The sequence below is a fragment of the Manacus candei genome, unplaced genomic scaffold (assembly GCF_025592945.1).
Source record: "Manacus candei isolate 608988 ecotype Guabito, Panama unplaced genomic scaffold, ASM2559294v1 h1tg000053l, whole genome shotgun sequence".
Lineage (NCBI taxonomy): Eukaryota > Metazoa > Chordata > Aves > Passeriformes > Pipridae > Manacus > Manacus candei.
In genome coordinates this window covers 3,512,501-3,526,664 of record NW_026138101.1, presented here as the reverse complement: position 1 = coordinate 3,526,664, position 14,164 = coordinate 3,512,501, and the positions used below count along the sequence as shown (strand labels likewise).

Below are 14,164 nucleotides of genomic sequence, written 5' to 3'. Positions count from 1 at the left end.
CTGTGGAAGCTTAGAAGGCAGAGGGAAATGGGTGCATGTTCTTGTTTTTTTGGCCAATCTGTCTCTTCAGTGGCAGCACTGAAGAGTGGTCTGGAGTTTGTCTTGCCCTGGTGAAGCTCCATCCCTGAGCAACATGTACAGCACAGAGGCTGCTTGTGCACAGACAGCACGTGGGTGTGATGCCCATTTTGTGAGTCTAAATGTCTCACATGTATTATTTGTTTGCCACTGCTTGAATGCAGTTCAGCAGCTGACCCAGCAAGGGGAGCTGTAGATTAGTGTGGACAGTTCTGTGGCTTCATACACCAGAAATTCTCAAATAAGAGCATTTTCTTGGGGGTCTTTCTATTTCACTAAATTTCTGAATTTTCACAGTACTTTCAAGGGAGGATTCCATGAAATATTTGACTGCAGGTTGTGTGAGAGAGCTGTTTATTCTCTCTCAACCCACCTCACCTCCCCCTCCCCCCCAAATTAAAACGTTTATAAAGCTGTGCTGGTTCTGTCTAATAATAAACCAGCATCAATATCTCTGTATGTGATATCAGTTCATCTGGTCCTAGATAATCTGGTACAGGAGTCAATGAACTTAATGCAGTATTGGTAATCCAAAGGGGTTTGAGTTAAGTGTTTTTGACATGCAGAATCAAGAGTCAAGGGCAAAGCAGACTTTAAATATTCCTTCAGCACAGTCTGGTATGGATGTAATTGAATACCTCAGGTAAAGCATCTTATCAGAACTAAAGCTGGTTAGTGTCTCATCACCAAACAGGGAGGTGCTGTGTGTCTTCTCCACACAAGTGCTCTTTTGACATTGTTGAAAAAGTCCTTTGAGGTCTTAGTTCACGCTGGAAATTCTGCCAGGAATGCATTTGCACATTATAGGATAAATTCTACTTCATCCATGTTGCTCCATTGCATGGTCCTTTTTCTAGCATTTTAGTAGTTAATGACAAAGCAGCTAAAATATTATGAGAAGTCGTACAAAAAGGAATCAAGAAAGAAAGAAATATTGCATGTTTGTGTTGTTAATGTGATATAAATTTTCATAGTAAAATACAGAAATGTTTCCTTTCAGGCTAGAATTATAGATCATATGTTCCTTTAAGAGGCATATGGAGAGAATTTAGTGAAAACACATGTATCAGGAGACTAAACTGCCAGAAATTTTCTATCACAATCTATCTCTGGGGTTGCAAAGAATCGTGCAGAGGAAGAAGCCTGAGCATAAACAATGTGTTCAAATGTCTGTGAACAGATGAAGTTTTATGACTCTGATTTTTGCCATAACTTAAAGCTGCATTGTGGGTATTTTGGTATTTCATATTTTTAGTAAACAACAACTTCCATAGCCATGGAGTTCAGGGTAATTTTCATTGCAAGTGAAGGTTCTCCCACCTGTGAATGTGGAGAGTATCTTAAGGTAGAGGGCTCAGACACAGCACTCAAAGGAAAGAGTTTAAAAGAGATACAGAGGTTTTATTCTCTCATTTGTATTTTTCTGGGTTTATTACTAAGCATACTGACAAATTAAGGCATTGTCATTTGATCCATTAATTTGCATTTCTCCCTTCCTTGATGGTGATCCTTAAGACTTCAGCATGCATTTTGTTAAAGCAGAATTTGCTGGGGTGTTACTTATTTTTTCCATCTGTAAAATACGTCATTATTTTGGGGGGGACACAAAATAGTTATAAACTTGAATCAAAATTGTGCTATTAATTCATGATGAACAGAGCGCGGTTGGATTTGTTTTAACTCCTCAGTTGAATGTGAAATGGAAGAATTATTAGAGAAGAAAAGGATTTTGGTATCACATTGATCTAAATCTATGTGGATTGTCAGGGATACTGTTAAAATTTAATATGTAGTGGCAGACCAAGGACCAGCTTCTTTTCATAGGAATGATAACTATACTCCCCATGTTGTTAGTTGTGCTTTAATGATGGAGCTACTTCGCTGCTGTTGGGTCTGTGTCAATGGAGATGTTGGTTTGTGGGACAAATCTATCTACAAAAATGTGAGGAAATAAGGTTTTTCTTGGTTTGAGTTTCAGTTTTCATCTCTTTCAATACTTTCCTGTTTTTTATTTGTGTATGCTAAATCTTTAAGTGATACACTTTTCAGGACCATAAAATAAAAGGAGAAAAGTTACTTGTGGCAAGAGCTGTATTTCACAGTAATATAATACATATTATATTAAAAATAATATCCTTAACATCTAGTATTCACAGAAAACATGGTAGATGTGTTTTAGAAAAAATATACTCATGTTACCAGATGCCTGAGGATGGAATAATTCTGTAAAAGCATTTACTGCAGACCTCAACCCATACTGCATCACTTACAGGAGTCTGGCAAGATGGAAAAAATACAACTCTCAAATGAACAAATATCAAACCAGTAACATTCACCTTTTTTCATTTTCCTTTCCTTTCATAATTGATTTTAAACTTATGTGAATCTTCAAAATAACTGTCTCATTGATTGGAAACAAGCTATAAAATGTCATTACAAGAGTCATTCTCTTTTTCTCTCTGATTACTGTAAACAGACACTGATCAGGCAAAATGCTATTTTTTCTTTTCATATATTGTGTGATTTGTACCTATTATATATGGAAAACAACATAAGGAAAATGTCACAGATAGAGAAGGGCATATATCATGAGTGATATCTTGTGTATATATAGCGTAAGATGAAGGATTTTACATTTATGCAAAAGACAGGCACTTCTTGGTCTATGCTGTGTTACAAACTTCTGCCAAAGCCTTTCCTATACAAGTGTAAAATGTTCTAAAATAGAGGAACTCACTGCTGTCAGGAGCCACTCAAGATGTCTTATATGTGCATTTACATGCATTATCTTAAATAAGATACAATTCCTGTCTAGAAATTACTATTTCCAAAATATATGAACCATTTTTTTTTATAGGTGGGTGGTGCACTCACTGCTAATAAAAATACCTCAAGAAGTGTTAAAGCAGCTTCCATTTTTCACTTCTTTGGTAATTAAGGGTCCCTTCATTTTCAGCACTTCAACCTTTGTGCACTTGGAGAGGAGTCCTTTGGTCTGCCTCTGAATGATGGATGTTTGGTGTGAGGAGACCTAAAGAAGTTTGTGCTCTGTCTCACTAAAGGAATGGAACCAGTAAATTTACAAGATAGGGTAAGAAAGCTTGTGCTTGTTGGCAGACTGTTCCTCTGACTAAATCATCACTGTGAGCAGTGTGTAGGTGTATTTGAAAATTCCCAGAGGTAATATTGAAGAATTATTAAAAGGGTCGTTTTTCAATAAATTACCCGGTGCAGTTGTGCACATTCCTGGCACACTGCAGAGATGCTTGAATTCCTTTGGGTACGTGCATGTTTGGAAAGTCCTCAGAAAGACATGGTATTCTGCCTGCAGGGAGCCAGAAGAGAGATGGTTTCCTGGAAGTAGCAACAGTTGTTGTCTTTACTGTGAATTTCTGTTGGTTTTTGTCATGAGACTTGCCCCTTCTAACTTTTTAGCAGGTACATTAATTCTAGCACTAAGGACTCTTCTGTGGCAAGGAGCTATGGAGCAGTAAAAGTTGCTGGCTTATACATTTCCTTTCTCTGAATTGTCTGGGTGTGAAGAACAGTGTCCAATCTCTTAACTTATTTGTAAACCTGCTGGTTTTATTCCCTCCACTTTAATTACAATAGTAACCTGTAGGCCTCCCCACCTTGCACTTGGTTCCTCTTGCACCATCGCCAGTGTGGGAACTGCTTTTTATTAAAGATACCTTTTGTGGGATCAACTGGGGAAGCCAAATTAAAAAAATAAATGGAAAGTATGAACTGAAAGCAAATAGTTGGAGAATTTTCAGTGTTAGTTATTGATTTCCTTGATTGTGAGCACACAGGAACGCTGACACTCAGTGTACCTAATTGTGATTTTATTGACTATCATTTTCACCTTGTTTATACTGCCAGGGTCTGTTGGTCACTGTGACTGATGGTTTTCACTCATTCCAAGTCTTGCAGCTCTGACCAAATCATCCTTTGTTCTTTTCCTTTGTTTTTTTTTCCTGATATGACATCCCCCCTGTTCAAGTTTTCTGTGTACCACGACCACAGATGACTGCTGTGAACATATGTACTGATAATTTTAGTGCTTTCTCAGTTTATAGGTCTTATTTTTGACTTATAGGTAATATATGAGCTATTTTTTGTACTTTGCCCAATCCCATTACCTGTGTAATGAGCAGCCACGTGTTACAGAACGTGGCACCATTTCTCCAGGTTAGAAATATATGGATTCTACATAATTTATAAATCTCCTGGGACCAGGAGTACCAAATCTAGAGACAGTGCTTAGCCTGTAGATAGGGCTCGACTTCTGTAGAGCTTTTAAGATGTGGAAAAAAACAGGGAAAAGGCACAGGGACAGGAAACTTTACCAGTTTTCAGGCATGCAGGTAAGTTCTTCTACTGCTCACAGATCCTGCTGTGGGGGAATGAGAAACCTTGACATATATAATTTCTTCTTTAATCTAGTTATGTTGTAACAAAAAGAAAAACAACCAAACAAAACAAAAAAAAAAGGAGTGGGGAGCAATTTACCTTTTAAATAACACAAGCATCCTGAGTAAAAAATATTCATGTTTCTCCTCGAGCAATTTTCATCTTCACATTTTTCTGGTGTATTGTATGGCAAGATGTCATTAAGAGTTTTATGGTAATGATCACGTTGGCCTTGCAGACTATTTTTACTTCCCTCTTTTACTGTCACATTTGCTACATAAGCCTAATTTTATGTTATTGCAATGATGTTTCGTGGTGTGTTCAAATAATCGATAGCAGTACAAGGGTTGTTCCATTGGGATCACGTTTTATGAGTTTATAATATACAATATATGCTTTGATGTATACATGTAGTGTTTGCTGTTTTCCCCCCTGTCCTTAAATACAGAAATTTCCAGTTGTGTTTATTCCCCTCGTCAGCATACTTTATCATATCAAAGCCTTTACAGACAGTGTAGAACTACTGAGTTATGTTTGGGTCATGTTTTGCAGTGTGCCCTTTAATACTGTAGCTTTAGAAATGCAATTTTCAGCCTCTGCTTATTAGAATATGATAAAGTATTCCTGGTCTATGTCCAGCTCCACTAATCTCCAGACTACACTTCATGAATTAGGCATGAAGATTTTAGTCAATGTGCTTTCAAAGACCAATGTTTAGGGAATCATGGATTTTCTACAAGCTGAGGGAGAAATCTATAATAGGAAGAACTGATTTTCAAACATCATATTCTGTAGAAAAAAAAAAAATGACCAGTTCTGGCTTGGAAACCGAAAACATTTCCTTTTAGAATACTCAAGAACTGGTTAAAAATGTATTGTAGGTTTTAACTTATAAAAGGGGTAGCTTTTTAAAATGCACTGTAAGTGCCGTGTAGTGTACAGAGGCTCATACATATTAGATACCACGTAGGAACCCCGTGAATTGTGGGTTAAAAAACAAGTCACACGAAAGTTGACTCAGTTTAGTGGATTAACCTACTCACTGATGGACACTCTTGTGCTTTACCTTTGTACTGTTCATACACAGCAGACCTTGGTGAGGTCTGACAAAGTGTTGCAAGTTGGAACATATAATCAGAGTTTAAATTCTGTCCTGCTGCCTTAGCTTTCACTGAAGGCTAAGTCGAAATTAAAATCACCCAGGAAAAGACACAAATATGTATTCATAATGCCACCCAATCTTACCCCCAGGTGTCCACTTGTGATCTTAATTATCTTTTGTTTCTTTTGTTTCATCCGCCTGATTTTTGTGCAATGTAGGCTCAAAGATGATCCATGATTTAGTCATCTTGAGGAAGATCTACAAGCAATCAGTCAGACTTGAGAGAACTATAAACAACACTCACCTCACTGGGAAATGTCACCTGTTGGTATACTGCACAGCTAAACTTTAATAATAATTTTTTTTTTTTTTTAAGAGAAAGGAGGGTATCCAGGCAGTATGAGATTAGAGTTGCTTTTTTAGTGCAAAAGAGTAGAATAACTATTTAAGTCAAACTTTGCAGTGTCTCCATAGCTCTCTCCTAGAGTGAAAAGTGTCACCCTTGGCTTAGGAAGCTGCACTGTTAGACAGTCCTAGTGTGGATACATTTCTGGCAAAACAAGTGGTTATGGAGTAGGGAAGTTATGGAGTAGGGAAGGTACCCTTTCAGTTTTTTTGGCATTGGTCTGTACTCAATGAGTGTTGATAATGTATAGCACTTTGTAGTTACTGCTGTGATTACACTAAGAATTAGTACACAAGGGTGTTTAGTCATTGAGGAATTAAAGGACAGTTGTAACTTGTCTGGATGCAAATGGGAACCTTTTGCCTGAAGGAGGCAGCCAGGTGTGATGAATCCCATCACCCCTGTCCCCTTCCCCCCAGCCATGTGAGATGGAGTGGGGAGGGTATGTCTGTGTGTTCACAGGAGTGTTTTTAATAGTCCTTTCCCCATCTCTCTTCTATAGTGTGAAACCATTCTACCAAACCCAGTATTTTTCCCACTTTTGGTAGATCATAAGTAATTTGAGATGCTGACACAGCTTTTGCTTACTTGTGTTTGGTTAAGTATTTGTTATGTTTCTTGGAAGGGAAGACTTTTTCCATCCTGTGAGGCAGATATGTGTGTACATGTATGTATGCAAACATCCATATATCCACTACCCATGTGATATGCTTATCTAGGGGAAAAAAAAAAAAAAGACTTTTATGTTGTTCTTTTCCAAAATATTTGATACATTTTCTCATGTAAAAATGATTCTTAACCACACATTCTGTAGTTGAGGGAGATTGCAGGAAGTGTAGAAATCTGTGTCTCAGATTTGCAGGCTGTTGGCTACATTAGTTATTCCTTAGATTGGAATAAAAGCATCAGACAAGAGGTCTGTGCTCTTTTTCAGCACTTTGACAGCATTCCTAAAAGGAAAATGAGACCTAAAGCTGAACATAACCAAATCCCATCCTTTTTGTTCTACTATTTCCCTGTTTGCTGCAGCCAGGATTCAGCCAGTCCAAAGGTTGTAGTACAGGCCCTTCCTTGACATCTGTGTAACCAGGGGAAAGTGGAGCAGTAAATAGGAATCTTCAATTAATTAGACAGGCTTCTTAATGCAAATGTGTCAAATACTTCAGTGTAAAGCAAAGGGATGCATTAACACACCAATAAGAATTGGATGAAAAAATTGTAGTGAAAATTGCAAACTGGAATAGTGACCAGCACCAGTTCTTTCTTTGGAATGAACAAAAGATGGAGGTAGGTGTAGAATGAGAGTTTAATTAACTGATGGTTTAAATTATTTTCTCTGTGGAAAAGTAGAGACAGGTGAGATTAATACCAGGAGTTTTGAACTATGCAGATCTCAGCTCTTGAGCACACTGCTGTGTTAAAGTGCCCTGCTGTGCTTTGCTATGTCATTCAGTTGTTTTGCTAGAAAAAAACATCCCATGTTTCACTTTGCTAGATAAATTTGCAGCATCAGCCAAACACTGGTTCAGACAGAGGGAGCCAGTTAGGAGGCTTTCTTTCAGACATGGGGGAATTTAGAATTTTAGCTTTACATTCTGCCAGGAAAGTTGGTGCTGTTCTGTAAAACTTGCTATTAACTTGATAACCCCTTTCTAAAACTTGCACAAATAACATGTTAGCATAGGTGGAAGGGTTATGACAGTCTATTTGATAGTTTCTTCAACTACAATAAAAGCCTCAGAAAATAGTCATCTGCTAGTCTTTGCCTTCCTTATGGTGCTTTCGGTGTTCTTTGGAAAATAGAAAGAGCAGAGATACCTAAATTATTAGGTATTATGTTATCAAATAAATGGCTTAGGCACTTGGAGCTACAGAGAAGCATCTCATGATTTTCAAAACAAAATTCAGGTAGCCCAGGAAGGTCGACCACTGCGCTGCACACGTGCTTTTGAAATACAAGTAGGCCCACAGCTTCCCTTTCAGATTTCTAAAATCCTTTGAAAATACAGTCAGTGATGCCTAAAACTTAAGTTTGTTCAGAGCCTAATTCCTAATTTAAAAGTTAAGTTCCCCAATATTACCAAATTTTAGTGGCATGTACATTTCCAGCTGCCTCAGTCGCTTTTGAAAACGAGACACGTGGTTTTAAACGGCACATTTTTTCCAACAGCACTTTCTTAGCCTGGGCTTTGCATCTGCCCCAAGGGGAATGGCAGAGTGAGAACAGTGACTCCTTGTTCTAGATTTCCAAAATTGAAATATCATCTGTTCATCTAAATTTTGCATACAATTTACCTGCCTAATGTTGAAACCTGATTCGTGCATATGTAACTGGAGTAAACGTTCTTGCCTGAGACTGCCTTGACAGGGTGTTTGGAATGATACACTCTGTGTGTTGAGGTTCCTCATTGAGTTTTACAGTATGGTCTTAAATGATTACCTGAACTACCTCTGTGTGATGTTTTTAGCCCTTCAAGGGTCATTGTTTCCTATCCATTTTTAAATCTTTTTGGGCACACAGTAGATGCTGTAACTAAAACTGCATTTTTCAGTGGATTTATAGAGATTAGAATCTCCAATTACTGTCATTTTTCTCTATGTATTACAGGAAGTTTCTGTGGTATATGGTTGGCAAATGTTGACACTCTATTGTTTTTTCCTGCATTTGTGGGCAATAATGGATTGAAGAGCATCTTATGGTTTTTTTATTTTGCCAAAATCCATACTGGTTAGTCATATGCCTATAATTCACATTTTTCTATCTATCATTAGAGCTCCTGCTGATGATTAATGGACTGAAACTTCTAGGACTGGGCCTTGAAGGATTTTTAATCTAGACATACTTACGGAAGGACAAATAATAAATCGCTTAATAACATTTATATTTATACCAAATATTTAATGTGCTCACCTGTTTTCTCACCGATATAGGATAGTAATTGTGAGACTACAGGAAGAAAACATGAAAAAAACCTGTGATTCTCCTCAAGGGAAGTGGGAGCTTTTCACTGCTGAGCAATCAGCCCTGGGTGTTTGGAGACAGTGAACTAGTCCCAGTGCTCTCATCAGGTCAGATTTGCAGCAGCAGTTGAGCATCCCATCCTTACCTTCAAAGGGGGGAGACTCAGAATACCTGTAGATCAAGGTAGTTATTTTTATCATTAGTACCACATTTATTATTAAACGTTACCTGAATTATCATATGTAGTTTTACTTCTTTGTTTGCTTTCCACTTGGTCCTATTGGTTGTTACAGAAGCTTTGTTATATTCTCCCATCTTCTTAATATTTCCCTGGATCAGCCTGAGGTTCCTCCACCCTGCTGTAGTGCTGCCATGATATGCTGCTTTCAGGATCTTAGCCCAAACCAGCACATCTTATGCTAGGTCTGGAACCAATGTGAAATGACTTTTTTACACCAACATTTTGGTTTTTTTAAAATTTAAATTCATTGTTTTCTTTGACTTGAAAATACAAAATGACCGTCAAACAACAGCCAAGTGCAGTTCAGTGGGAGAAGAAGCTGAAGCAAGCAAATTTGTGACAGAAAGAATATTGAAACTGGATTGGCAACCCTGGTTTTCCCTTATGGCAATTACTCAAATTGTTTTCAGAATCCACCTTAGTTACAGAATATGTTCTTATATTTTTCTTTTAAAACCCAGATGTACAATAATGTAAAGGAGTCATCTGATACCCAAAAAGGTTTTTTTGGGAACTCATTCTTTTCTAGCAGGTACATATCAGTCTTGGCTCTGAAATATTCACTGTATTTAATATTGTTTGCCAAACTAATGACATGCTCATTGTCTGGTCAGATCCTTTATAACAGGGAAATTATGATGCAGTTAACATTATGTATTGGCTGCACAGGGATAATATTTTTCTATATTAAATTTAGTCTAAATACAATGCTTCTGTAGTTGTAGCTATATGATATTGAATTTTACCTTTTTATCTCTGATGAATGCTGTTGATCACAATTATCTTGGATTGCCACTCCAAAAACTCTATTGTGCTTACAGCTCTATTTATTTTAAGGCTTTATCCTAAATGAGCAAAGCTCATTAGGTCTTAAAAGACCCACACAAGTGCACAGACACACTTTCCCATCCCTCTACAGGCACAGAACTATGAAGGAACAGCTGACACTGTAGGAAAGGCCTTGAAAATACACTGTGTTAAAGGTCACTATTTTGAAAGTGACAATTATATACAGAGATACTTTATTTTTTTTTGTATATTACCTGACTTCAGTATTTTTAGAGTTATGTTGAACTGACCATGTTAGAGCTTTTTTTTTTTTTGTCCTGTCTGTCCCTCACCAAGACTCCAACTCCCTGTTACCACAAGAAAAAACTTCCTCCTTTTTTTACAGCAGGTATTTTTGTCATCAGTGCTGTTTGATTCAGTCCTGCAGAAGTTTGATCAAGCCACATATCCTCTCACTAGGATCAATTTTAACCATGAAGTATGGATTGAAATGCCTGTGTGTGTGTCAGTTTGACAAAGAGAACAGAGGAGATATCTTTACTGGAACTGTATCACACTTGACAGATTCCTCCCCCCACCTTCAGGTATTGACAGAGCACGGAGGGGGATCAGACACTGCTCCAACTACAGCCTGGCTTGGCTGTAGCATTACTGGTGTGTCTTCTCCCATGGAACAGCTGGGAATATACACTTTAAACTTTGTGGGTTTTATTGGGAACATGTGCATTTTAAGGGGCAATAGAAGCAGATCTGAGCTCACAAACTTGCAAGGTGGGAAGAAATCCATCATCCCATGGGCAAGTGAAAAACCTGTTCTGTTTGAATCCCCCTTCCTACTGCAGAAGCCTCTAAACACATGGATGAGGGACAGTGCTGGGATCAGCCCACATGGTGTATGGGCTTCTGCAGTGGCAGGATCCTTGTGTGATGCTGGCAGAGCTCTCACAGGTCAGAGCTTTCTAAAGCTGTCCCTATCCTCGTCTTTGTGAACCAAAATGCAGCACCATCCCTCTCTGCTAAGACATGAGAAGAGGAGAAATGTTTTTTGTTTTGTTTTTTTTTTTTCTTAGCTGCAATTTAGAAGCAAAAAGAATGTGAGATTCCAAACTGGGAGACTGACAGCATCTAGCTAGAAATAAAAAACAAGGGGAGAGAATATTCTATATAATAGGGATCTAAGTGGGGCCTCATTTGTATAATATTTCCAGCAATGTTGTAGTTTAGGTAGCAGACAAAAGGGAGAAAACAAGGTGTTCCTTCAGTGAGAAAGCATGAAGAAAAACCTGGTTTGGAAGATTCCTGACACTTCTGTTTAGTTATCTGTTAGTCCACTGTGCTTAAGGACAAGGATTATGGGTTTGATTTCCTGTTTGGTGTGGAAAATTAGGACTCTGTTTCCCCCGTGTAGGAACCCATCCCTCAAAACTAAAATCTACTGTTAAGGTTATTCCTGCTTAAAGGAAAATTACTTTAATTACAGTATATTGGCTTACTAGTTCAGTTTTATCTATATATCTGTTTTCAGCAATACAATATCCAGTCTTTATTAAAGCTTTATTCTGTAAATTAAGCTTTTTCTGTTATGGACTTTATAATAGCAGTACATGACCTGCACTGACAACAGCTTACTAAAACATAGGCTAAATGTGCCTTAAGGCTTGGGTGCAAAAGGTAAAAAAAATACTCACACAAGCATATTTCATCTTGCAAATGAACAAAGATCATTTAACACATTCAAAACCTATGATTTTTCCTGTGGTTCATTTGTATCTAAATCCCAAAATTGTGAATATGCATTTCAACCTCTCTATGTACTGATGGGGCAAAAGCAATGACACACCTTTCTTATATCAACATTGAAAAGGTTGAATTATCAAATGCTCATATTGTAATAGGAGATATGATTCAAGAGTTTAAATCTGTTTTTAAATCTTAGTATTTTTACCCCAATTGCATGAGCCATGTGAAATGGGGTTGTGAAAGTTTGCTAAACCATGGCTATGCTGAATATACTGACAGAACTAAGCAAACATGAAGTCACCCTAATTACTGATGAGCAAAGGGATATTTTCCACTAAGTTTCCTCCTTTTTTTTTCTTCCCTTTTTTTTTTTTTTTTTTAAATGCAGGATGCTATTGTTGTAGTTTAGAAAGCCCCGGGCAGCTTAGAAATCAGGCAAAAAATCAATAGCCCACTTGTTGAAGATAAGTGAATTAGCTTGTGTTGAATGTAACTGAGTACCTGAACACTCCAGTGAGCAGCCTTTGTTTTGTGAGAAAGGAGATTTGTGAGGTTTCTCTTCTGAGGGCTGTGGTGATGCACATCTCAAATTAATCACACTGAGTATGAGGGAGCTTCCTACTTATACAGAGAAATAATTTGTGAATTTTCTTTCTGTCTGTCTGGGTCCTGTCTGCTCACCATGCTGAGATTTCCACATATTTCAAAGCTGATGATGAATCTCACAGAAGAATTTTAGTGAACGTTAACAAACAACAGCTATCAGAAAAAGTAGTGTTACACACCAATTTGCCATGGGCCAAATTCAAAATTTCTTTCCCACTCTATGCAGGCCTGGGATCTATTTCCTTTCCCAGCTGTTACATCTCTGGGAAGCTCATCTCACATGTCTGTGTCCTGAGAGAAGAAATGCTTCTGTCCATTGTGGTCAGCATTTGGTATACAGGCCACTTCTAATTCCCATATCCAAGGACAGCAGCCCTTTTCCCTGCTCCTGGCACAGAGGATGGGCAGTGCCTGGTTGCTCTGCTCTCTCAACAGCCTGAGAAACAGCTCCAAGCTCTCCCCACTGAAACCACTTTGCCACTGACTTCAGTGTTAATCATACCTGCCACTGAGGTGATGTTGTCCTAGTCCGGCTGTTTCTGAGTCTCTGATCTGCTTCCAGAAGTGGAAGAGAAATACAAAGAGGTTCTTACCTCAGCTTTACAACTTCTGATCCTTGAGTGAGTTGCCAGCTCAGTGTTGACAAGACAGAGTGGGAGGACTTCTTGAAGTGCCCCCTGGACATCGATAGTCCTGGAAGCAGGCGATGGCCTCACCTCTTTTTGACAACTCATATTTCCTTTGAGAATAATCAGAGAGATCTAAAGGCAGCCAGATGGGAGGTGTCCTTGCTAGGACATTGGTCCTCCTGTGAGCTGCAGACCCAGTGCTGAGGAGGAGGCCCAGCCAGTCAGACCTGTCTCTGACCGCAGTGTTCCCATCTCATCCAGTACCCTCTGAGCAGGCCAAAATCATCCTGCTCAACTTGACAGAGTTAATAGCAGAATTGTACCCTGGACACTTTAAGCATGGGGTTAGAGGAGTTTAGGTCTCATACCAGTTGACTTTCGTTCATTATTATGTTGAGTATTTGGTATCAATCTCATGAGCTTTTAAGACAACCCTTTTAGAGCTGCAGGGGTGGCAGGGCCGACTTGCCCTTCTGGCAGCTGGTTATTTTTTAAAGCAGTTACCTGTTGCTTTACTGATTTGGGCAGTGGTCTACCTCATCCAAACATCCTGAAGTGCAGCAGCTTTTTTCTACCTACACTGGACAGAGCAGAGGATCCAGTGTCCAAATTACTATGAGCCTCCCCCAGTTGGCAGGTCTGGCAACTGTGGTGATCCATCACCGTGGCCCATTTCCCTCAGTCAGTCAGACCATCAGGGATGGGAAGCAAAACTTTTAAGTGTTGTCCGTGCTGGCTCGTTTTCAGTGAAATAAATCAAGTCTCCAGTTCCTCCTACATGGTACAAAGGAGAAACCTTGAAAGTTTCTGAAGAGTAAAGCTGGCTTTTGCTATTTTAGCATTCCTGAGCTGTGGGAGTTTTGACAGCCGGAGACTTTAGCCAGGGCCCTTTGCTTTTGGGAGAGCTGGGATCAGAAACACAATACTCTCTTTGGTGATGGTGTCTGGGAGGTGTTTCAGATGTGGCCTGTCCTCAGGGCAGGAGCTGAGCCTCACCTCCTGTCTCTCCTGTTCAGTATTCCCTTTTGCAGCTCAGGCTGGGCACCTGTAGGCACCTGTTCATGCATTCCCGATGGCTGGAGAGACTGTGTAGGATTTCTCCTGTAATTACTTCTCCCTGCTGCTGGGGACACTGTGACATCAGGTATGACAGTATCCAGGATGCCTTCCCACCCTGCTCGTCCTATGGTTTACCTTA

At 39.0% G+C, this 14,164-nt stretch overlaps 1 protein-coding gene across 3 annotated transcripts in view; it reads left to right on the top strand.

The window, feature by feature from the left end:
• The window catches only part of WWOX (WW domain containing oxidoreductase), a 490,348-nt gene that overhangs the window by 190,198 nt on the left and 285,986 nt on the right, over positions 1-14,164 (top strand). The window contains exon 9 of one of the 3 annotated variants that reach the window (XM_051801777.1): positions 3,035-14,164. This exon is cut by the window's right edge and continues 6,669 nt beyond it. The exons of the other annotated variants lie outside the window; for them this stretch is intronic. Coding sequence (XP_051657737.1) covers positions 3,035-3,103 — 69 coding nt within the window. The 3' untranslated portion in view covers positions 3,104-14,164. The remainder of the gene's footprint in view (positions 1-3,034) is intronic. 3 annotated transcript variants of the gene reach the window in all.